The sequence below is a fragment of the Canis aureus genome, chromosome 35, assembly GCF_053574225.1.
Source record: "Canis aureus isolate CA01 chromosome 35, VMU_Caureus_v.1.0, whole genome shotgun sequence".
Lineage (NCBI taxonomy): Eukaryota > Metazoa > Chordata > Mammalia > Carnivora > Canidae > Canis > Canis aureus.
In genome coordinates, this window is record NC_135645.1 from 7,624,850 (window position 1) to 7,651,166 (window position 26,317).

The 26,317-nt window shown below is 43.1% G+C and overlaps 1 protein-coding gene across 3 annotated transcripts in view; it reads left to right on the top strand.

Annotated features, from left to right (window-relative positions):
* The window catches only part of GPR156 (G protein-coupled receptor 156), an 83,286-nt gene that overhangs the window by 52,749 nt on the left and 4,220 nt on the right, over positions 1–26,317 (top strand). For all 3 annotated transcript variants that reach the window (XM_077884300.1, XM_077884299.1, XM_077884301.1), the window contains exons 4-9: positions 8,764–8,899; positions 9,142–9,252; positions 11,915–12,040; positions 13,213–13,308; positions 16,624–16,860; positions 22,960–23,118. In XM_077884300.1, the coding sequence (XP_077740426.1) occupies positions 8,764–8,899; positions 9,142–9,252; positions 11,915–12,040; positions 13,213–13,308; positions 16,624–16,860; positions 22,960–23,118 (865 nt within the window). The remainder of the gene's footprint in view (positions 1–8,763; positions 8,900–9,141; positions 9,253–11,914; positions 12,041–13,212; positions 13,309–16,623; positions 16,861–22,959; positions 23,119–26,317) is intronic.

Here is a 26,317-nt window from a genome sequence, read left to right on the forward strand (position 1 = left end):
GGAATGTGGCCATAGTACTGCTAATTAAAGCCATACAAGCTCCTTTCTAGTAAAGGTACTCTTTCAGGCTGTTCCCCCCGCCCCCCGATCACAAGCTTGTCTTTAATCTATCAGTATGCCTTTTCATTCCTGTCCTAAATGTGAGCTGGTAAAAATGAAGTAATAGGTATTTACCCTTATATCTAAATTTCCATATTTCAGGTTATAAATATTTGTAAGGATGCATTTGTTTAAGTGATCCTTTGCCTATTTATATAGTCTAGGAGAGCTGTGTATTCTGAAATTTGTTCTCTGGAAATTTATGTGCATAGTCACATACACATATTTATAATGAGCATACATTCATATATATAGGTTTTATTAAATGGCCCACTGGATACTGAGAAAACAACTGCTAATATATTTTTTAAAGATTTTATTTATTTATTCACGAGAGAGAGAGATAAAGGTAGAGGGAGAAGCAGGCTCCATGCAGGGAGCCCAGGGTGGGACTCGATCCCGGGACCCCAGGATCACACCCTGGGCTGAAGGCGGCGCTAAACCGCTGGGCCACCCAGGGGTCCCAACAACTGCTAATATTAAATTAAAATGCCCTTCTATTCTAAAGGAGAAAAGACAGAGTAAGCAAATTGTCTTTGCAGTGAAAAAGTCAGAAACCAGGGATGTGGTGTCCGAATGAGCTGAGGACAGGAATTGTACCTCATTTGCCTTCCTAGCTCCAGTTCTTCATACTTTAACAGACAGATATTTAGGAATTGTTGAATTAACATGTGTTTGACACAGAAAGATCATCAAAAAGATAATAACTAATAAAACATGGAAACACTGAGGTCACCCCTGCTAAAGAGGAGCTTGGAGGCGGCATCATTAACAGGTTTTCTTTCGCACTCAGTAGCTACACGTTTTGGTGATTGACGGATCCACTGATTGATTGATTGATCGAGATGTAAATTCTAAAGCATCTCTCATAACCAGGTCAGCCTGTCATCCTGCTTAAGGTAGAGAGGCAGGGATACAAAGTTGGGCTTATTAATAAGCTAACAGTCATGGAAAAAACTTGCCTCCGTAATAAGTTGAGAAGGGGAGAGCTGGAAAGGAAAGTAGATGTCATCAAGTCCAGCCTCTGTTAATCACTTAGCTGTCCTGCAGGGACAATGTCTTTGTTCTTCTAGTTCATCTCTAGCTTCAACGGCTGCAGGCCTGAACTGACAGGAAAGCGGTAGGAGCTCGCTCTCTCCATGTAAAACAAAGCTGTGCAAGCACTTATAACTACAGGAAAGCAGGCAGATTTAGAGGCCAGGCCCACCCTGGACGAGAGGCAGGCCCGAGTGTTTTAGCTTGCTACAGAATATAGTGGCTGCAAGGATGTAAAGAGAAGGAAGTGTCCTAGCCTCACTACAAGCAGCAAATCAATCCAAGATCAGCAGATTTTCTGAATTCAGGGAATAGGATGCATGTTGTTAACCTCTGAGCAGATGTCAGCTGAGACTGTAGTCTGTGTGGTCGTGAAGATGAGGTCTCATCCATCAGCTGCTTGACAAGGGCTGTCATCATATCACTGGGCCTCCATAGCCCTCGACACATGATGTAAGAGACATATTGGACAAAAGCATTTCCTGGGGGAATTCTCCAGGAGGGATTCAGCCAATGGAAAGGAATCTTTCAAGTGGTCTGATTTCATTGGAGACAAGTAAACACATATGTGTGTGTGCATATATGAATATACACATCCCCAAGACGCTGCACTTTCCTAGAAACAAAGAGAATGGGTGAGCAAAAATCTTCACAAGCATCCTGTTTGGATTCTTTCTTTCATTTATTTTTAGACTCCCTCAGCACCATGCTGAGTCGGGAAGCAAAGAAGTGGATCACCTAAATGACAAGGCTTTTCAGTGACAGTTTGGGGTGCAGAGATTTGTCAAAACCCAGTGTCTGTGGAAGTCCATGGCACCCAAAATATCTCGGCCCTTTCGTTTTTAGTAATGCCAGGAAGATCTTAGCCATTCCAAGAGCAGCTTCCTGAAACTCCTACCATAACCCAGAATGTACCCCTTTTGTCTTAACACACATTGAACCAACTCTGGACTTTGCTCTATCAGATATCTCTGCTACTGTTGAGCCATTTGGCACCCTTTTGGAAGGATGAGAGCCTCATCCTTCTGCCTAACAGAGGAGAGCATTGCCAAGGAAAAATGAGATTAGGAAAGAGGACAGAGAAAGGAAGATGGGCCTTTCATATCTATTAAAGAATTCATTCATTCAACAAATGGTTATGGAAAACTTGCCATTTTGCAAAGACTGTACTAGCAGCTGAGATACAGATGAATAAGAAACAGCCTGGCTTTTTAGAAACTGTCTAGGGAGACAAACATAAAAAGCTGATAATATGACAACTGTACTGATGCACATATACCCTGGGGTGTTATAAAGCCTTAGAGGAGGGCACCAAACCTAGACCAAGGGTATCATCCAGACAGATATGTATGCTCTTATTTCTGTGAATCCAATGAGGTGGGTCACTCACAAAGAAAATGTTAAGCATACCTCATAGAATGAATGGTACAGTGAGCCCTGCTAAGTAATGTTAGAGGTCATTGATTTTGGTGGCAAGTCTGCAAGGTTATAAAATCTCCCCCAACACACAGGTGCTTGGATAGAAAGGCAGGCAATGGATTGAAATGTTGGTGGGAGTTTTGTCAGGCAGATGCAGCAAAGGAGCTTATTTGGAAAAGGAAGTGGTTGTTGCTGAGAGAGAAAAGTTCAGGTGACCAACCAGAGGTTTCACACTGGGTACAAAAAGGAAGAGGTACTAATGGACTGTGAGAAAACTGAAGAGCCGGGGAACTGGAGGTCTGCAGGCTGTCAGCGAGCAAGTGTGTTAGAAGTGAGCAGATGAGAGGGCTGGAGGGTAGGGGGCTTATCCATTCATTCATCAAGTATTTACTGAGTACTTTCTTTTTTTTTTTAAGATTTTGTTTATTTATTTTATTTGAGAGAGAGAGAGAGCATGAGTGGCAGAGGCACCAGAGGGAGAGGGAGAAGCAGACTCCCTGCTGAGGACAGAGCCCAATGCAGGACTTGATCTTAAGACTCTGAGATCATCACCTAAGCTGAAGTCAGACACTTAACCAATTGAACTACCCAGGCGCCCCTTTACTGAGTGCTTTCAATATGCTAGGTAGTGTTCTAGTGATGGGAATACATAGTGAACAATTCTAATTGGGAGGAGAAGACAATAAACAATAATAAATACGTAGGTTATGTAATAGCTTAGAAAGTAAGAAGTGTTGTGGTAGGATGGAGATAGACTAAAACAGGATAAGAAGGATTTAGAATACTGAGAAAGAGTCTGATTTTAAATGGGGTTGTAGCCCTGATTGAGAGGGTAACATTTGAACAAGGACATAAAAGGATAGAGGGAATGAGCCATGCAAATATATGAATTAGAATATTCTAGACAGGGAGAACTGACACTTCGAAGCCTTGAAGTGCACAAGTGCTTGATATTTTCAAGGAATAGCAAGGAGGCCTGTGTGGAGTAGAGTGGGCAGGGGGAAGAAGTAGGATATGAGATAGAAAGATAATAAGGACCAAATATATAAGCCTTGTACACTCTGGTAAAGACAGAGTTTGCCTCTGAGTGAAATGGAAAGGCACTGCAGACTTCTGAACAGAGAAGTGACATGATCTGATTTACCGTTAATGGATTGCTATGACTGCTGTCTTGAAAATAGACTTTGCAAGTCTCCAGAGTAGAAGCAGGGAGACCAGTTAGGAGGTTATGGTAATAATCCAAATGAGAAAAGTCAGACTTTGATCAGGGTGGTGGCAGCAAGGATGGTCAGTAATTGAATTCTGGATGTATTTCAAGGTTAGAGCCAATAGGATTTCATGACAGATTGGATGTGGATGGTGAGCAAGAGTCAAGGATGACTTCAAGATTTTTGGTCCAACCAAATAGAAAGAAAGAATTGCCATTGTTTGAACTGGGGAAGAATGTGAGAAGAACAGGTCCAGGGAGAAAACTAAGAGTTCAATTTTGAATGCATTGAGATCAGAGAGGGGGATACTCCTTTTCAAAATTTCTGAAGTGGAATCCTTCTGAATCACGGTAACATCCAAGGTGTGACCTTGGAGTTGGGTATCTAAAAGTGAAATAAAGTGAAGTCATTATGATAAAAGAATTAGAACTTTGGAGATTGAAAGGCTAATGAAATCTCCTAGGATGGTCTAGAATGGCGGCCCAGCCAGGTGAGGAAGAAACAGGGTCAAGCTGCTCTCACCATTAGAATACAGAGATAGAATATATATGGTTAGAAGACACACAAACATTGCTTTGAGGTGTGTAGAATTTGAATTGGGTTTAGATTTTGAATCGGGTTTAGATTTTGAATCTAAAACATTAGAAATAAGCAAAGTAGTAAAATAATCACATTTGCTGAAACACACAAGAACATATTACAATAAATCTGTACATATCTAGGGGATGCCTGAGTGGCTCCGACAGTTAGGCATCTGCCTTTGGCTTGGGTTGTGATCCCAGGGTTCCGGAATCAAACCCCACGTTGGGCTCCCTGCTCAGCGAGGAGCCTGCTTCTCCCTCTTCCTCTGCCTCTCCCCCTGCTTGTGCTCTGTCATTCTGTATCAAATAAACAGATAAAATCTTAAAAAAAAAAAAAAGGAATATCTCCAGATGAGGTAGATTTATATAATCCCACTGTAGCATGGATCAAAAACAGTGGATTGAAAAAGAAATTCAGTTAACTTGCACAATTTAATCTTAACTGCTTTATTAAAAACATTTTTGGAAAGACATTCATACTTGGGTTTTAGTTATGTTTAAAGCTTAATGACACCATATAGCATTTTAGAAACCATGGTCCTGTGACATTTTAGGAAAATTTCCAATAGCCACGAAAAGTACCCTCAACGCTATTTGCAAGTCATGTTTCCAAATTCAGTTCTTAACCAGAATTAAGAAGAAACGATAAGGATGACAAGTCAGTCCTCTAAAGCAGGTATAATAAACCTCTAAGTTCAGAAACCGATATTTGATAGAAACTTTTTTTTTTGATAGAGACTTTTAAAACATCATACCTGGGGGCACCTGGGTGGCTCAGTCAGTTGAGCATCTGCCTTCAGCTCAGGTCATAATTCCAGGGTCCTGGAATTGAGCCCCACATCGGGCTCCCTGCTCAGCGGAGAGCTTCTCCCTCTCCTTGTGATCCTTCTCCCTGTATGTGCTCTTTCTCTCTGTCTTAGATAAATAAGTACAATCTTTTTTTAAAAAAAAAAAGGTAAATTGTTAAAAAAAATATCATACCTGTGAGCTGATAGATGTTATATAAGCATCAGAATTCATTAAAGACTATTGAAATGATAATCCAGGTTTATACAGGTTCTGTAGATATAGATGGATATTTATCTATTTGTATTAAGACATACTTGAGAATAGAAAATCAAGAAAGCTTTTATCTTACATTGCCAATTACTAAATGAAGAGAAAAAGATGAGATAGCTATATAATCCTTTAAAAAAAAATCACTTTGTTTCTGAGTGCTAGTAACTGAGTCCAAGCTTTTAACTCTACAAATGCAACCTAGGTAATCTCCATGGAACTGGATATTTATAATTTAGTTTATAATATTGAAATCTTCTTGCTTTGTGGAAATTATATGTTTGTGGTTGGTTAAAATATTCAACATGTATAGATTTCATCTTTTAGTTCAACAGAAAAATATAAGTGACATTGGTGGTTGAATTCCTATTAAAGTAGCAAAGACATTTCCCAAGCATACATAATTCATCTGCTGAATAGGAGATGATTCACCTTTCAGTGACTTCACAGGTGTCAAACAAAATAGGTAAATCATCTTCCATTTATTTTTTTCTCCGACGCAAGTTTTAAGTAAAAATTTTTATGAAAAATATAAAAATATACATATATAAGTACACAACATGTCCATTGAGAAAATGAATTTGCGTCAACTTCTGAGATGTGAAGACTATGTAATGTATATTTTGTCAAAAACAACTAAACTGAGTTCCTCCTAACTAAATCAGGAGGGGGGGAAATTCCAAATCAGGGTTGCATGCAGTACTGAATAACACGAAGAAGATCAGATTATGAAGTGGTGTTCAAATAAAATGGACCCAAGAGAAGAATAAAGAAAGAAACCTACCCTTCAGTGATCTGGACAACACAAACATGTGGCTGTGAAACTCAGGCAGCTGGTTGGCAAGGAGATCATCATCAGATATTCATGGCTCATGCTGGGGGTAGCCATGGGGAAGAACAGCCTCAGTTATTTGTCCTGCAAGAGTCCACCCAGTGGTTGTGCCAATGTGCAAGCTTCTGACCGCACTGAGGAGCCAGTCCCAGGGCAGAAGTGACCCCGTTTCTAAAGTAGTGTCAGCACTGGTCTGTCTACAGTGTTACTTAACAAATGCATTGTGAAGCTGCTGGTTAACACTGGTCTTGCTTTGGCAGCCAGTATTCACCCCATAATCCCCCTTCTTGTGGGAAGAGACAAAGTAGTAATGATTATTCCCCGGGAGTCTACGATTTGAAGACCTATTGACAGAGGAGATGAAGGGTAGAGAGGATAGGGCTAGGTTTTAAATTTGGATACAGGAAACATAAGGTAATATTGATCTGTACACGTGCAGCTCTCTTCCTAAGTGATGAGGATAGTATTTTAAGAAATTAAGTCTGAAAGTAATATATAAATATATTAGGACAAGGAAAAAACTGGTGTTACAGAGAGCTAAAGGTTACACCAAAAATCTAAAAATTAGTACTTTTGCATCACCTTGCAAAAAGTTTTGCCACACACCTCATTTGATTTTTGCAATAATTTGTGGGGTGGATATGAAAGATAGTATCTACACAGATGAGACAAGAAGCTGGAGTAGTTAAGTGACTTGCCCAAAGTCACACACCTGTGATTGGCAGAGCCAGGATTCCCATCTGTCACATCTGATTCTACTTCCATTGCTCCTAACATGATTGTATCGTGCATGCCGGAACGGAGAGTAAGAGACAACTCAGAGATATTTTGAAATAACAAGTGAAAGAAACTGGCAATGGATTAAGCAGGAGAGGTAGGGTGCCTGGGTGGTGCAGATAGTTGGTTGAACGCTGACTCTTGGTTTCGACTCAGGTCACGATCTCATGGGTCATGGGATCAACCCCCAAGTCGGGCTCCCCACTTGGTGGGGATTCTGTTTGAGGATTCTCTCCCTATGCCCTTCCCCCCACTCACTCACACTCTCTCTCTCTCTCAAATAAATTAATCTTTTAAAAAGAAAAGAAAAGAAGGCGGATAGGAAAATGTGATTTGCAGGTTTCTAAAGTCTGAAGATGACGGGATTAATAATATCATTAGCTAATGTTGGCTACATGCTTACTCTGTGCCACACACTCTACCACACACTATACTGTATTACCTCATTGAATCCTTACAACTCTTTGGTGGAGGGAGAGGGAGAGGGATGTATTATTGTTATCCCCATTTTAGAAGGGGAATACATGAAACTCGTTCTCATTTTTAGAGGAAGAAAAAAAAAAATCAAGGTGTTTGCTCCAAGACAAGGTAAAGCTCAACTGGCCTTACTGGCCTATGTTGTCTGTACTTGGGACCTGAGTCCCAGGGCAATGGTTTGGTGTTTTTATGTGTGGGGATGTAATTATGCTCCCAGCCACGAAGTAATCAAGCTGGGCCATTGTTGGTTATGATGTTTGCAAGTCTAGCACTGCCAAACTGTTTAATGAATGCCTCTGAGTACTTCATCCGTCATTGAAGTAGGCTGCCTTAAATAGCTGGTTTTGCCTTGGCTCAGGACTTTAAAGTGGTCAGCCAGGTAATCCAGGTACATAGACAGGAATGCTTTCCTCCTTAGTTATTATTTTAAAATAAAAGTATAACTAAGTATAATTATCAAGTGACTATTAATATAAATATTGAATTTATGTAGAATTCACTATTTAGACTAAAACTCTTTATTTTTTAGACTAAAACTCTTAAATACAATTATATTCCTTCTTAATTGTTATCAATCACTGTCCAAAGTAAGCCTGGTTTTGCCCTTAAGATAACCAATTCACACATTTTACCTTGTCCTGAGCCTGTGTTGGTACCCAGGGTCTGTCTGACACCCTGACTGTCCACATCTCCCTCTAACCTTTGAATTACTCTGTAAACTCATTTAAGACTATTTGACCCAAAAAAAAAACCCTTCCCAAATTTCCTGCTTTCAATCCTGCTTCCCTGTTCTCTTTTGGTCAAGCAGAGAAAAGAACAATTTTACATATCAAATAAAGTAAATAGTGAAAAAAATCACAAAGCTTTTCCAAATAGTAGTTTACCTTACAGCTCATTTCTAAAGGCTCCAAACTGTATCTCTTTAGGTATCTACCTGCTAGTTATTTATTCACTAGGCTGCATATAGCAGTCTCTTAGCAACCATAAATTTCATGGAAAAATCCTAACTCTTCTCTGATACCACCTGTTTTTTAGAAGTTGGCCCTTTAAAAAAAAAAAAAAAAAAGGCTTGGAGTTATATAAGCAAAAAATGCCAGAATTTAGTTCTTTTTGAAAATTAAATGAATCATAACAATTTTTTACAAGGCTATAAAGTAGTTTCTTCCCCGTGGCCCTTCACTCTGAGGTTGTATTGGAGTTTATACTGGTGGGAAAGCTCTGTTCACTCCCACAGCAAAGGATCATGACTGTAAGTGTCTTTCTTCCTGATTCACTTTAGGATTGTGAAGATGTCCAGTCCCAATCTGAACATTGTGACCTTACTTGGCAGTTGTCTGACTTACAGTAGTGTTTACCTCTTTGGGATTCAAGATCGAGATGCGTTAGGAGGAGGCTCAATGGAAACTCTCATTCAGGTAGGTTAAATCTCAAGTCTTTGTTTCGAACAAAATGTCCAACTTTTGACATCTTTTGAATCAGCATCCTTGTAGGTGGTGGTTATCTTTATCCTTGGAATGGGCCCTCTCAGAGATGATCACTGGAATTCTGGGAGACATCCTGCCCCAGTCCTATGTGAACCGAGGCTTTGCAGATCAGAATGTGGAGAACGACAAAGGTCCCTCTCATGCCTCTTGCTTCTGTCCTTTCCCCCCTGTAGATAAGACTATCCATGCTGTGCATTGGGACCTCCCTTGTGTTTGGCCCCATTCTGGGGAAGAGCTGGCGACTCTACAAGGTGTTTACCCAGAGGGTCCCGGACAAGAGAGTGGTGAGTAGTTAGCAAGTACATAGTGCTTGATTGCAAACAGCAGCTTTATTATTGATTAGAAGCTAGAGAAGTTTGTGTCCAATTGCTAGGTAGGCCCTTTTAGGGCAATCTGAAATTCCTACTCTTCATTTCATATCTTTGAGTGGTGTGGCCTCCTAAGTCCCCACACGTGGAAAGCTATGTATCAGTGCTCTTGGGAGATAGCTCTTTGAACACAGTTCTGCTTCATATGCACCCCAGGGCTTGGTACCGCTGGTACTGTGTAAGCTGGCCAACATCTGAAAGCAGCATGAGGGAGAACAAGATGCTGAGAGAGACTGTTGCCTGGCACAAGTGTGAGCTGAAAGTGGAGTAAGGGACAGTGATTACAGAGAAGCTGTAGCAAGTAAGCGGTTATTGCCTTTACCAGAGCCCAGTTCTTTTCCATGTGGAAGGCCATTCTTGGCACTAAGAAGAATGAGCCCAGAGCAGTGAGTGAGCAAGGAAGAAAATACCCGTTCAGCAGATAGAATCAACCCTAGAAGCTGTGTAGCAGCCAGATCACCTACATTACCCTGACATCAGATGTCATTCTGACCACATTTCCCCATTTTATCAGGTTCCCTGCCCAAACCTCAAAATCTGATCATCAAATTCTTTGGCTATAGGCCCTACCAAGAACCAATATATCACTCAATTGAAATTTACTTCTCTGGAATGATTTTTTTTGCAAACATTATTCAGTCTTTAGTCAGTGAATATTTATGAAAAGCTCAGCTATGAGTAACCATACTGTGAAAAAAATTAACTAAAGGACAAGAAATCCATCTATCCTTTTAGAACAGATTCTTTTGTAAAAAAAAAAAAATGGCTTGCACTGCACATATTTAAAGTGTATGATTTGATGAGTTTTGACATATGTATACACCCATGAAATGTGTATAATCTGTAAAAGTTTCTTCATAAATCTTTATCATCTTCCCCTCTGGTCCAATCCTAACATCCATCCCTATTCCCAGGCAACCATTGTTCAACCTTCTGTCATTATAGATTAGTTTGCATCTTCCAGAATCTTGTATAAATGGCAACACAGTATGCACTTTTTTTTAAGAAGAATTATTTATTTATTTGAAAGAGAGAGAGCATGCATGTGCATGAGCCAGGAAGGGGCAGAGAGAGAAGCAGGCTCCATGCAGGCAGCCCAATGTGGGACTCGATCCCGGACCCTGGGATCATGCCCTGAGCCAAAGGCAGATGCTCAACTGCTGAGCCACCCAGGCGTCCCTATACTCATGTTCTTAAAGGATGTTGTTCTATAGCTTTCTTTTCTTATAAAATCTTTTTCTGGTTTTCATATAGTATAATGCCAGCCTTATAGAATGAATAGGAAGCACTCCCTCCTCTTCAGTTTCTGGAAGAGTTTGCGTATAATGCTATAATTGGCATTCCCATATGGTATAAATATCTCACAATAGTATGCTTCCATTTCTCCCTCTCCAGATCTTTGTGTTGTTTTCACTTCTACATATGTTATAAGCCCCACACAATTGTTACTCATTTTTGTTTGAACGGTTATCTTTTAAAGATATTTATATAATTGAAATCAACATATATTTTTTCCATGAAAGTAATATTTCCTTGAATAGATTCATATTTTCACCTGCTATAATTTTCCTTTTCGTTTAAGGATATTAACATTCTCATACAGGTGTTCTAATGCTGAATTCTTTTAGCTTTCGTTTATCTGAAAAAGTCTTTATTTCCCCTTTGCTTCTACAAGCTACTTTTGCTGGATGTAGAATTACAGGTTGAAGCTCTCTTTTCTACTTTCAGTATCTTGAACTTTTCATTCTACTGTCTTCTCACTTGGTCTTGTATCTGATAAGAAATCTGATGTCATCCTTGTCTTTGTTCCTGTATACATAATGTGCCTTTTTGCTCGTTGATTTGATTTTCTTATTATCACTGGTTTTGAGCAGTTTGATTAAGCAACCGATGACTGATGTGTTTTTATCTTACAAACACCATGAATCATGTAACTGGTTGTGCTTCCTTCTTTTCATTGGTCATCAAAAACTCAGATCCACATTTCTGCCCCAAATCATGAAGGCTATGTACTCTCCTCACTTGACCTTTCATCAACCTTTCACCTGATTTTCTCTTTTCCTTGATATTTTTCATCCTTTCATAGTATATATTTTTATTAATTTTATTTTTGTAGTTACAGAAGTAACACATCCTCTTTGTATTAAGTCAAATGATTTGTGTATGTATAAAGCAAATGCTAGTAATCTCTCTTCCACCACTCGCATCTTTCAATCCCACCCTCCAAGTTAATGGTTGTTAACAGTTTTCTGTGAAAACCTCCATATCTCTCTATATGCTCATATAAACATATCTAGAAATAATAGTGTGTTCATTTTATAAGACCCCTTAATCCTTTGTGAGAAAAGGCAGGATATGGAAAAGATAAACAAATGAAAACATTTGATGGTGAAGGTGATAATATGGACATAGACACCATTGCATATCTTTGGTGTGTGTGTTTCATCTTTGATGGCTGAGTGTGAAGCCCCTGGGAGAGCTGACCCTGGAACATTTAGCTCAGAGCCCATAGTGAACTGCAGCTCCTGTGTCATAGAGCCACAAGCAAAAGAAAGTTACGACCTTGACTCTTTTGCAGATAATCAAAGACCTGCAGCTACTGGGGTTGGTGGCAGCACTGGTGGTAGCTGATGTGATCCTGCTTGTGACGTGGGTGCTGACTGATCCCATCCAGTGCCTCCAGATTCTTGGCGTCAGTATGACGGTGAGGGGCCCTATCCCTGGAGAAACTACTGCCCAAACTGGGAGAACTGGCTTCTGTGGGTACACGGGGGTCATTCTCCCAGCAGCACTCACTCTGTGGTCATCCCATCAAGAAGATAAATGACCCAAGAATGAGGGGAAGTCAGGAGCTGTGGCTGCGGTGAATGCCTTGCTGCTTGTCTGCAGGCCCTGTGGACCACTCCCACGGCTCGGCTCCACGTGTCTTCCAACAGCCTCCACTGGGATGTCAGTGCCCTGGCACTGCCGGGCAGTTATCTCTGCTCTCACATGACCAATAATGAGAACTTTCAGCTACAGGAAGATGACTTCCCTTAGTTATTGAGAAGTAAAAGTAGTAGTATTTTGAGGTGGTCTTTGGAGTCAATCAGCCCTCATTCCAGTCCCATTTACCAGCCATATGTCCCTGACAAAGTCATTTAAGCCTCTCAAAGGCTCTGTTTCCTCATAGGTAAAGTAGCGATGATAGTGCTTCCCCTTTCCTAGGGCTGTGGTGAAGATGAAGTGAAACAATGCAGGGAAAGGGCTCAACTGTACCCAGTGTTCAATTAATGGAAAGTGTTACAAGTTTCCAGCGTCACAAGAAGCTGAAGAATACAGTGGAATCTTGATATTGCAGATTTAATATATATACACTTTCAACTGTTAACCAACAGCAGAAGCATGATATGAAAATAATTTGAAATTTTGCTGATGTGCTAAAATGAGTCACTGTGGTAGCAACACACATGAGGATTAAACCCCACCACTACTAAGCATCCACATGTCAGCCAGACTTTATTATCTTGTCCTTTCACTCACAGTCACTTTCATTTAGATTCTAATAGAGTCACCTAAATGTTATAGTTTTTACATTTTTTAAAGATTTTATTTATTAATGAGAGAGAGAGAGAGAGAGGCAGATTCACAGGCAGAGGGAGAAGCAGGCTCCATGCAGGAAGCCCCACGTGGGACTCGATCCCGGGTCCCCAGGATCACGCCCTGAGCCGAAGGCAGGCGCTAAACCGCTGAGCCACCCAAGGATACCCTAGTTTTTACATTTTAAGGGGAAAATCACATGCGAGGAAGAGTTCACGCTCCAGATGTCCACAAAGATTTCCTGTGTGTTGCTGGTAATTGTGGGTTCTCTCAGTCCTGACTCTGTGTACTTCCTAGGTGACAGGGAGAGATGTGTCCTGCTCTCTGACCAGCTCACACTTTTGTGCTTCCCGGTACTCTGATGTCTGGATTGCTCTTGTTTTGGTATGCAAGGTTGGTAACCACATCTCCTTGGTATATAATCTATCTGTCATCAACAAAATAGCCACGAAAAGGGAATTATAGGAATTAATGAGGTGATTTCTGCAAAGAATCTTGAAATCAGAGGAAACTTCTATGATGCATAAATCTCAAAGTCATGACCCTTATTATTTCTCTATTTTTTACTTGCTATGGGGGTCATTTTTCCAACTCTTTGGACTCCCTGATTCAATTTTCCCCTAAATCATATGAAATTCACCCACTGTTTCTCCCATTTCTTCGTCTGATTTTTTAAATTGATTTGGTAATACCAGTTTTCTCCCCAACTCCCTGCAAGGGAGATTATGAGGGGACATATTATCCAGCTTTATTCGTTCTCTTGAGTGCCCTGATTACCCTCCTTGTGTTTTTCTTCAAGATTTGGGTCAAAGTATCCTGCTGCTTTCCACCGACCTTTCTCACTCTGATTGGAAGCAGGGCTGGCCCTCAGACAGATGGCAACATCCATGGTGTCCTTTGAGTTGTTCCAGCTGCCTCAAAATGTCCCCATGCTGCCCTGAATCTCCCACAATTAACCTCATTTGTCTCTGTGAGACAGCAAAAGTAGGATATTATTTCTAGCAGGTACAGGATGCCTATACAGGGCACTAAAGGAGGTTCTTAAAACCAACTATCCTATTAGCTGATTTTCAGCAAAGGAGAAACAGAAAATCTGGCTGTGAGGGGTCTAGGGCAGGTCTATTTCAACAAACAGGGCAAGTCCTGAGTGGCAAGAGGCTACCTGTTGATTCTCAGGACAGAGAAGCCCAGTTGACCGATTGCTGGCAGAGAAGGAATTTTTGTAGAAATGTGTGGTCTCTAAAGGTAAATTTTACTCACTTTATCACTAGGAAAGTGTTCAAGTGGCTGCTTCGGAGAAATAGGACTGGGATAGGGAAATGTTGCTCTTTTTACTATGTGCATATATTACTTTGATAGAAATGTTTTTAAAAGAGAACACTGGGAAGTAAACAGCTCTTGGTCTCTAGTTTCTTCTTAACAGTTAAGAAAATGAACTTCAGAATATGACAGGAGAGGGTTTGAATTCTGATTCAGCCCCTTCCTAGCTGACCCTAAACCTCATTTCACCTCTCTAAACCTGGGTTCCCTCATTCCTAAAACGTGGATGATGACAAACATCCTCCCAGAACTGTTTTGAATTTCAAAAGACTAAGTGCACGTTAATAGTTTTCACCCTTTCCTGGCCTATGGGAAGAGCTCAATAAATGTTAGATATTATTATTATTAATCCTCCACTGCCCCGTAGACTGTTCTAAAAACACAGTGCCTCTCTCAATTTCTTGAGCTCAAGAAAAAAAAATATGTCCTCCCCAGGACAGAAACTCAGCACTTACTCTATAGCAGTTCACTTCGTGATTCAAGTTTATTTATCTTCTCCATTGCCTTTTATATAACCCCGTTTCCATTTTATTTCACTGTAATATCTTTCTGAAGGATAAAGAAAGAAAAGGGGGGAAAGAGTGCTAAGCATCAGGAAACTGACTGAGCCAGCCCTCCATGGGCTTCCTGGTCAATGAGCAGTTCCTGAGGATGACTTAAATCTTCATATTAAGGTCCAGGACCCCCCACCGAGCCTGGCAACTACCCCAACCCCACACTTCTCAGCCATGAATGCCAATGACATACAAGTATTGGACATGATTTACTCAAACACAAGTCATGGATGTAGAGAGGCTTTATTTATACCAAGTTCTGTTTTGGCAAGAGTTTTAATGGAGTTAAAACATTTTAGAAGAATGAGATGTGAACATTTCAAAATCATAGAATTAATTTTGATTAAATTATTAATGATCCAATCTGCCACATGTCACCTGAAGGTGTCAGTTACCCAAAACTCAGGCCCTACTGGCCTGACTTGTGTGTCTTCTAGTCACTGAAGATCTCAGGATGGCCACCTTTGGCTCTCAGGCTCCTCCTGGGACACTGGGCATTAGGGACACCCAGAATGCATCCCTGCCATGTTGACTCCTTCAGCCAGTCCTCCAAAAAATTATCTGTAGGACCGTCCTTGCAGGTGGAGTTGGTCAAATCATGTGATTTTAGGGTCACTGGCAGGTACCCTGCTGATACCTGACTTTGCTTTCATTATTAGTTCTCCCTCTGAATATCTGTGCTTCCCACCCCCACCTCAGTCCTCTGGCTTTGTCACACCCTCTCTGACAAAACATGGACATTTGTGTGCTTGCCTTAAATCTCCCTACCGGACTAGCTTCTTGAAAGCCGGGAGCATGACTTATTCTTTGTAACACCTTTGCCTATCGGCACCTAACATCATACTTTGTATGTAGTCAGACGAACATATGTTGAAGCTATACATTCTGTATTATTGATTACAGCTTTGATTTCTGTTTAAATGCAGCTCCCTCTAAGAGAGGAAACACTTTAAAGTGCTGTGAGTAATTTTCTCTGTAGTACAAGTGAAAAATCTGAAGGCAGTTTTAAATTCAGGGGAAAGAAAAAAGAATAGGGCCCTGGGTTCCTGGTGGTGGGGGCAGGGAATGTCACACACAGGATGAAGGGTATGGATGAAGCCTTTATTGCCTGTGCTTGCTCTATCGTCTTGCTTAGGTCCCAGCCTGCCTTTGTTCTCTTTTTCTATCTCCCATAAACACCCACTGGCACAGAGCCGCTGCTAGCCTATAGAGATCCTTTGTGTAAATTAGAAAAAGGCATCCCTTCTAGACAGATGCAATCTTGCAGGTGCAGGGCTTGGCAAGCAGATGGTGCCTTTGGGAACATTAGAAAAAAAAAAAAAAAAAGCCCATTCCTCGGGCGCTGCCCCTGGTGCGGCACATGGCTTGACAAGCACACCACGGGCTGTTTCAGCCTCTCCTTGCCTCTCAGCTCCATGTAGTGCGAAACCACACAATGGGTGTGGTCATCCTTACCACCAACAGCACCATGTGCCCACTGCCCTCCTGGGGCCCAGCAGCCCGTCCTGTAGACCTCCCACCCACCTACACCATCCTGTCCTGTGCCTTGTCCCAGCAGAGTCCTGTCGGATGGCTGACTTGCTGACCTCCAATAATAAACTAATTCCCAGTGAAAGAAAGGAAAATAACATTAATTTCGCACCTACTAGGTGTAAGGGGCAGCCCTTAGGGTCTTCTCATGTGCTATCTTAGTAAATCTTGTTAACAACCCTTTAAGGTAAGTATTATTATCCATATTTTAAAGGTGAGGAAATTGGTCCCAACCCTATTGCTCTTTGACACTGGGCCTGTTGTAACAGGTCTCTCAGCCCCTGGTTTTCTTCTCCATCTCCAGGGCCTGCTGCTGCTATACGGCTCCTATCTGGCTGGCCTGACTGACCACGTCAGTTCTCCTCCTGTGAATCAGTCTTTAACCATCATGGTTGGGGTCAACCTCGTAGTAGTGACCGCTGGGCTTCTCTTCGTGGTCACCAGGTACTTGCACTCCTGGCCCAACTTGGTCTTTGGACTCACATCTGGAGGTATCTTCGTTTGCACAACCACAATCAACTGCTTCATCTTCATTCCCCAGGTATAGTCTGGGGGGAGAATTTGGCAGGCTAGTCCTCTGTCATTCCAGAGGCTTCCCTGGACATGATGAACTGCTTGCTTTCTTTTCTACCGAGATTTTTGGGTACCATTTCTTGGAGAGTCAAAAGAAAGGCAAGTTCCTCATGAGCCAGCTCTCTCTGTTCTTCCCTCCTCACTCTCCTGATGAGGACAACTCTGCTCTCACTCAGCAAGGAGAGCAGGCCCGAGTGGCTGAGCAGCCGTGGCAGCTTCTGTCCACCCCTGGCGGGTGACCTCACAGACCTGCCTTTCCACCCACCCTCTAGTCGACTTCACTCATCCCCAGTTCCCTCTTCTCTTTGATAATGTCATTTCTTTCACTAGCCTGGGAGTGAGGAACCTTTCTTTCTTTCCTATTTGAGATGGCACATTCACAGAGAAAAATTCATTCAGAAATGTACGCAATTTAAAATGCTTTTTCTTTCTTTTTATTAGAAGAAAATATAGAACATTTTTACCATAAGGAGAAATAAAAACTGAATTAAAATGTATAATATGAGAATTAAGGGGAAAAAAATCAAATGAGGGAGGAAGATAGAAGCAGAAATATCCAGACAGCAAAGAGAAAGAAAGAGTCAGAGAGAAAGGAGAAGGAATCCGTGGGCTCTGAAAGTGATGTTAAATTATTCATGTTATGCCCTAGGGTACCACTGAGCCACATATATCTGAGTTAATGAACTTGGCATTAGGCACCTGTCCTGTTTCCCTTCTAGATCTCTTTTTCTTCCCCCAAGGCCTCCTTCATCCCACTCACTGCTCCCTCTAGACTCCATCTTGATTCCCTTTGCAGCTTGAAGTTGACTGTGAATGACTTCATGAGGGAGCTAACTGATAATTAAAGTGTTGGCCGAGGGAGGGTCATGACTGCACTTTGGGGCATGATGGTGTGACACAGATATAGGCCTTTACTCTTCTTCCCTTTCATAAATCTTCATTGAAATATTCTTTTTTTAAAAATTTTTTTTATTTATTTATGATAGTCACAGAGAGAGAGAGGCAGAGACACAGGCAGAGGGAGAAGCGTTGAAATATTCTACAGAATAAACAAATATGGAAAAATCTGTAGCAGCAGCCCTAAACACCAAGGATGGGAATTGCATCTGTGTTAGAAACTAGAGGAATTTTTGCTGAATCTCTACGTTATAAGAACTAGATGGGAGGAAACCATGAGAGCTGAGGCTTAATTGTCTGGGGCATAGCAGGAAAGGGCTGTTCCCCTCTGAGAGATGGGGAAAGGGATGTGGGCAGGGGCCTTTTGTGTGACCCACCCCTTAGGTTCTGTGGCCCTTGTTGTGGATTGGTAACCCATCCATCATTGCTAACCCCTTTCTTTCTTGCTCATCTCTACTACACAAGCTGAAAGAGCTCAACACTTGCTTTGCCAACCTCCCTATGGCTAGTGGTGCCCATGTGATATCATTTTGAACACTAAAGTTTTCCTGGAAGGCTTATGAGAAAACTTTTGCTTTCCTAAAAAGCACCATCACCTATTTTACCTTCTTCCTACCTTGAATGTTTGTGATGCCTGGAGCTATGGCAGCCATCTTGTGACCACGAGTGAAAAGCAAAGCAATTATATTTACTGTACTAGGAAACTATAGCTTTTCTCATGTAAGACTATAAATTCAGGAGGAAAGGACCTATGAAGACATTCTGAAGTTCACAAGAAGAGGACCCCAAACTTCTGAAGATTTGGAGAGCAAACTTCCTCTGAGTAAGATAGTTCTTAGAAGAGATCTGATTTGTCTTGTCAATATGATTCAAAGGATATTGCCTCTTTTCAACTAAAGAGAACCATCATGAAAAGGACATAATCTTAGATCATGAAATACTGAATAAGGGTGAAAACTATTGTGTTAAACTTAAAACCCCCATAAAAGCATTGACAATGCAATTGGACATGGCAATATACTGAATTAGTGAATTAATTTAAGGAAACAGAAAACAAGGAGACAGATAAAAAATGAGAGATTAGTTAAGAAAATATGGAGAACAGGGACGCCTGGGTTGCTCAGCAGTTGAGCGTCTGCCTTCAGCTCAGGTCATGATCCTGGAGTCCTGGGATCGAGTCCCGCATCAGGCTCCCTGCAAGGAGCCTGCTTCTCCCTCTGCCTGTGTCTCTGCCTCTCTCTGTGTGTCTCTCATGAATAAATAAATAACATCCTTTTTATAAAAAAAAAGAAAATATGGAGAACAGATCTAGGATACAATTTAGAGCTGATAAGAGTCACTGAAAGACAACAAGATAATTTGGGGCAGAAATAATCACCAAAGAATTATTAGAGGAAAGCCCTCTTGACCTAAACAAGACTCTATCTGAAAATTGAGTCAATCTACAACCTCCATGACGTGGCCCTACTGTGTCTTCCCCCTCCACACCCACCTCTGTCCCTTTTACATCCTGAGCCTCAGATGTAAGACCTCCACTCTCCTTGGTGTTTGACTCCTCAATGGTGATATTTAGGGACACTCTCATCTATACACAGACATAAACATGCAGGACAAAGTTCAGTGTTGAATCTAACTTCCAGGCTTGACCTAAGCAACAAGCACTTGGTCTGTTAAAGTGGGAGTAGAAATGGAAATATTAGGGGATACAGGAACTGGATGGACAGACAGCATGGGCCTTTCTCTTTCCTTCTCTCCGAATCACTCTGCCTTTTCCTCCTAGCGGTCTTTAGCTTCCATTCTCTCACTCTGTCTTTCCTCTTCTATTTTCTGTCTCATGCTTTTTCTCCTCTTGAACTGACCATGATCTAAAACCAAAAAATAGATTTTCTAGCTTATTGTAGTTTAGGTTTAGGGGGTAAATTCTTTCTCAAAATATAAAAGTAACTGAGGCTTGTCGGGTTTTTGTATGCCTCTGAATTGACTTTCCCCTCTGGCTCAGTGGCCTTTGGTAGAAGAAAGATTCTCCCTGTGAGACCTGTACTGTGTCTTCCAGGAAAATAGGACAGCTGAACAAATTTGGAAAGGTTTGTGAGGAGAGCTGTATGGGAAGGGAGGCAGCAGGAGGTGGACTGCCTTCTTGTAGCTACTAAGCCTTCAGACTGGACTGATGGGAGGGGCTCACGAAAGCAAAGGCGCGGATGCCTCCGGGGCAGCTAGGTGGCGCTGGAGAGCTAAGTGAAATGGGTGACCTAACTGAAGAGGCAAGTGGGCCCAGGAGCACTCTACACGGGCCCTCAGGAAATGCCTAAGTGTTTATGCCACACACTGAGGTCATCACCAGCAATGAGCCAGCCTCTGCTTTTGTGACCTGAACGCGACCCCATCCCTAGACACGCTCCCCACCTCCCTCCATCCCTTTCTCTCTGAGAGGCAGGTGGGTTCTGAGATGGGACATGGTTTTTTTCCCCCTGAATCCTCAAAGTGTGTCATCTGCTCCTCCATGAAGGTGTCTACTCTGCCTTGGAGTCGTCTGTATACATCCCAGCGCCCCCTAGCTTTCTAAAGGAAAGCTTTCTTCATGTGTTCATGTATCTGTACATCCCACATTAACTGCAGGAAACCCGTAGTTCAGCACACGGCCCCACCTCCCAGTCTAGTGGGGAGCAGATGTGAAAGGAATTATAATACATGCGTTAAGTGCACTTTGCACTTTTTGAAGCACAAACTGAAATGAGGGGAGAGTGGCAGCAGATAAGAGGGGCCCATCGGGTGAGCTTCTGGAGGCCCTGGTTTACCTGGTAGAGATTGAGAGTCAGTCCCACTGTTTAGTGTCCTGTTGCCACTATTGAGTAGCTTAAAACAATGCACATTTATTATTTTGTAGCTCTGGAGGTCAGAAATCTGAAATGGGCCTTATTTGATGAAAATCAAGGTGTCAGTAAGTGTGTGTTCTTTCTGGAAGGTCTAGGGGAGAATGTGTTTCGGCACCTTTTCCAGCTTCTAGAAGCTGCTGTCATTGACTCCTGGCTTCTTCCTGCATTTTCAGCGCCAGCAGTGTGGTATCTTCAAATCTCTCTCTTTCTGACTCCTGCTTCCATGGTCACATCTCTTCTTCTGACTCTCCTGCCTTCCTCTTATAAGGACTCCTGTGGTTACATTGGCCTGGCCCAGGTAATCTAAAATAATCTCCCCTCCTCAAAATCTTTAAGTCAGTCACATTTACAAGCTTGCTTTCACCATGCGCAGTAATGTATTCACAAGTTCCAGAGATGAGGAGGGAAGAATATCGTGGGGGAAACATTATTCAGCCCACCACACCCATGTAGCCCAGATGCTGAGAAAACAAGAAAATGCTTGTCCTTCTGAGGAAGTGCCACAGAGAGGTCCTGAAATTGTGACCTGAGAGTCATTTATGGCCATAGTCCAGAAAGCCAGAAGGGTCAGGTCTTAAGGGCCAGGATTCAGAAAGGGGAGGAAGAGGATTTAGTCAAGGGGCCCCTGGCTCCACCCTCTAGCTTAGGGTGAGACAGCCCTGCAGCCATGGTGGTGCCTTTACACCAATGTTGAGCAGTTTTTCCAGCAGCAGCCCTGCAGACAGGGCTCAGACTGGGGGTGCTGGGGGATAGAAAGGAAAAGCTCTACTGCTAAGGAAACAAGAGGCCCTGTGAGGGAACCGAGACACCGCATCACTCTAGGGTGAGTGCCAGGAGAAGAACACTGGGAGGCTGCTGTACCCACTGAAGACCACAGAGTGAGCCTGAGGTACCAGCCTCCAGTGACTCCAGAATAGCCACCCGAGCTGATGGCCCCCTGGGGAGGGGGACTTCAAGAAGGGCATCTAGAGGGGAGGGTCCTAGGCTGACCCAGCACAGACCAGACCACCCAGACTCCCGATACCATGACAGACTCATGCTGAGTCAACAGAGGACCCAAGAGGACTTGGGTGAGAATGTATTACAGTCAATGGTGGGAATTTAGAATCTTGTCAGCTTTACCAAATTTGGGTTACACTCCATAGTCAAAGCTTAATAAATGTTTGATGAGTAAGCAATAAATTCCAGGATCCCTGTGAGGTTCCCCCACAGACCTCTTAGCATCATGTCTAGAGCCCAGGTGCCAGAGTGCCCAGTGTACATGACTAGGACTCTTAATGATGAGAATTCCTTAGGGGAGAAAAGAAGGGTCCAGCAGGCTGTTGCTCCCCTCCCCCCCTCCTGGCCTTCACATTACTGGCATTCACCACATGGAGACAAACACCCCAAAGGCCCAGGAGCACGCCCCTGTTTGTGAAGGTTCTATATTCACTTCTGTCCTTACAAAATTAAGCCAACCCAAGCTTCCACAGATTGTTTCTCAAAGCCAGTTTATCTTAAAAACCCTTCCTTAGGACCCCCACAATTCACAGTCTCTGTCTTCATCGGCTGTGTGAGGATGTGCGGTGTAGCACCGTGTCATGGTTACAGCCGGGGCCGTGCCGCTAACTAGCTGCTGAGCCTTGAAAGGTCATACTCCTTCTGAGTCTTTCCTCATTTGTCAAGTAAAAAGGACAGTGAGATCTCAGACCGAATGTTCTATCATTTCTCTTGATTTTTATTGACATTTGTGGTTTTCTGTCTGTCTGAGACTTGATTATTGATTTGGGTTAGAAGTCCTCCAGCAGGGAGTGGGCTTTCAGTAGCAGTAAACACACCATTACTCCACAAATGAGAATAATTAAGAACAGTTTCTTACAACTAAAAGCAGTTTCATTTGAAACATACAGTGTTTAGATTGCTTAACCCTGTGATAAACTCTGGCTTGAGAGTATGGCTCTAGACGTATCCTTCAACTCTGGTTTGCCTTGAGCAGTCCAGCAATGGGTAGGTGGATGGGTCAAGTAAGATGATTCTATTTGATCTACCTGTCATCTTCTTCCTTTGGCATTAAAAAAATTTTTTTTAATTATTTTTTTCCTTTGGCATTCTTTAATAATGACCTTAACCTTCTCTATACCTTCTGTCATTACCACTTAGGAATTTTCCAGAGTGAAGTGCCTTTTGAGGAGAAAATAGTTTGAATGTATGTGTGTATCTGTGACACTGTCATTCCTTGGTGTTTTCGAAACAGAGCAAGAGAATGTGTTTCTGGGGAATGTAATTAAATAAATAACATGTGTTCTTATATCTAACAGCTGAAGCAGTGGAAGGCATTTGAAGAGGAAGACCAAACAATCAGACGCATGGCCAAATATTTCAGCTCTCCCAGCAAAAGCTTCCATGCCCAGTATGGTGAGGAGCAGAATTACCACGCTAGAGGAGAGAGAAACTCTATGGACAGACTCCTCACAGAAGTAAGCTAGAGCCCTGGCTGCTGGATTCTCTATCAGGATGAACTCCCAGCATGCCATGGTAGATCTCAGATGTCTCATTGCTAGCATCCTTTCTTATTTTTCTATTCACCCACTTCCTAGCCACTCCTGCTTCCCTCAGTCCCAGACAAAAAAAAAAAAAAAAAGCTCAGCGTTTCCCCAGGGACCCTCCCATCACTGACCCTCACCCACTGCATTCATTCACTGGCCAGATGTATGCCAGGCATCGTGCAAAGTGCTTATGAACAAAACAGAGTCCTTACCTTATCCTCACGGGGGTTAAAGTCTACTGGAGGAGGTAGATGTTGACCAAGTAAACATATAAACTGTGAGAAGAATTATGAAGGAAAAAACCAGAATGGGAAACCAGAATAATGGGCCAGGGCAAAGAAACCTAATTTAGAATGGTTGAAAAGACTCTCTGAGCTGAGAGCTGAAAGTTAAGTACAAATTGGCCAGGTGCAAGGAAAAGCATTCCAAGCAGGGGGAACAGTGTTGTAAAGGCCCTGAGTAGTAGTGGGTCCCAGCTTCTTCCGTATGGTACATTCTCTCTACTTAGAGTAGTGCCCTCATTTCCAAGATCTTAGGGCGCCCATTACTGTCCTTCCCAGGTTTGAACTAGAGATTTCAATCATCCTACCAATCCAGAAAGTCCAGACGTGTCCAAAGATGAGGTGGAGGGCTTAATAGGGCCTCTGAATATCATAATAGCACCAGGGGAGGACTGTGCCAAACCCAAGCCCCTTTTTCCTTTGTTCTTGGGCCAGAGTTGGCACCTCTCCCAGAATTGGGCAGTGTGATGTGGGCCTGAAGAAAGCACCTGGAAAAGCTTGAGGCTGCACTGCCTCAGAAAGGAGGTGTAGGACCCAGAGGAATTCGTTTTTCACGCTAACTAAATTATATTTCATATTTTTTCAGCATAGAACATACCTGCATAGGTGCTATGTGGGAAACTACACTTGTTTGTAACTGGCCTGACCCCTGGGTATCAGTTGTCCCTGTGTGAGAGGACAGTGTGATGGGGACCTAAGAAACACAGCCAGGGAAGGGGCTGGCCTCCCCACGCACCCACCGCCCGGGCTCCTCTACTCCCTCACACCACACCCTCAGTTTGGAGCCTTTTAATCCATCAGAGTAATACTTCTCCATTTCTTTGCTATTTATGAAGCATCCGGGACCTTATTTCAAAGCCAGATTTCTTCCTACCTGGCAAGGGAGTAAGTAGCATTGCCTTTGATACTCTGTGAAGTCTTCAAAGAAGCATTTTTTTCTCCAGCGAAACAGAAGGCTGGAAACTTGGCGAGAACAGCCAGGATGGTTTTTATTCACAATCAGCTAATGTTGGAACAGCCAAGTGGCCTGACTCTTTAGCCTTATGGTAATTTGTGACGTGCTTTTTGTATCTCTGCCATGCTACCCTGTTTCCCACGCAGTAACTGAATCTGCTCCATCCAAAAAGATGCTTTGAGGCTGCAGAGGAAGGGCCCTAATAGGGAGCAGATGCACAGGCAGTAAAATCCTGGCCGCCTCCTCCTGACGCCCTACACCTGGAACGTCTTTCCCAGAACAGGCCTGAGAACAGGCAGCCTGTCCTAGGGCCCCTTTGCAGGCCCAGAGAGCTTGCAGCCTCTGAGTCTCCAGTTCCAGCACTGCCTGGTGGGTAAACACAAGGATCCCTCCTGCTTCCGGATGTGCACAGAGCCTGCCTCCAGCTCCTCGGCTGCACATCCCTTCTATGCAGCCCGCTCCGCAGCCCCCTCTGTCTCCGTGTGTCCTCTTCACTGTCCCATGATGCGGGCAGTCCATCTTCTCACTCTTGCCCACCCCCCGACCCTGTGGCCAGAGGTCACCCAGAGGCTGCGTGGGCAGCACACGTCGCTGACTTGCCAGGCTGCAGGAAGGCCAGCAGAGAGAACCTTCCCAGAGGTTGAAGAACCTCCCTTCTACACTCCAGCAGAGGAAGTTCACCGCCTCTTTTCTTCCTTGAACCATAGAGACAAGAGGGTGACTCCATTTCTCCATATGGCCTGCATCTTGTGAAACACACCTGTGGATGTTTTGCTTCCCCAGATGTGCCAAAAGTAATAATTAATAAGCTCATTTAAATGTAGCTGCCACGGTAGGTCCGATTTTGGTCGCAATGGCAATGCCTCACACCACGCCTTTAATTAGTAGGCAGCCTCGGCGAAGACCAGAGTCCCACTTCTTTTTCTGGAACAAGGGAAATTTACTGTTTAGGTTGACGTTTCTAAATCCGTCACCAGTCAGCTTCAGATGTTTGGTTTGTTGGGAGAAAAGTATTCTTCCCAACTCAGTGTTTACCCTATTTTTCTACACTCAGAGGAATTTGTGGCACAAAAACTCAGCGCTAGGAGTTCACTCGCTGGAGTGGTTGTCGTCAGCTGATGGCTTCCTCCTAACTCTGTAGGGCAGTGGCGACCTCCTGAAACCAGTATGAGAGTGTGCGGGGTGGGCTTCAGGGGGAGGGGCTGGTGAGGAGGAAGAGGGTTGGGGTCCCTCCTGGGCAGCCAGCTCAGTCATGCCCATGAGATCCTCAGAAAGATAGCTGGCACCGCCCAGATATCATGAAGAGCCCGAGTGAATGGTGTGGTGTGGTCTTACTCATCCGCTCTGCTCCTGGTGAGTCCCTGAGTCATCTACCTCCCCGCCCCCCCAGCCTTACCACTCAGCAGGTGAGCAAGGGGAGGATGGAGGCGGCGGGAAGAGGCAGGTGCTCAGCTGCGAGTCCCTTCCGCTTATTCACCAGTTACTCACTGGTCCTGGACTGTCTTCTGATGATAAAAGGAGACTAAGCCAGGAGGACACTGGAGTACCAATATTTGGAAAATCACCCTCCTGCTTATAATAGAGAATTGGAGACCTGCTTAGAGTTGCTGCCAGAGGACTGTCCTGGACTAGTTTACTTAAGTTACTGCTCCCTTAAAGGGTCACTTCTGGGCAACACTCCCATATCAACTTGAAAAAAAAAAATAGGTTCAGTCCACAGGTGACTTGTTTCAGGTAGCCTAAAGAAGGGAAACCTTCTTTTATTTCTAGGGTATAATAAATGGAGGTCCAGATGCTCCCCCTCAGCTTCTAGAGACGATGACAACAAGGAGGTAGCATTGGGTATTTGGACTCGCACTTTCTGGAATTCAGTGTTGTGTTATTACCCCCAAAC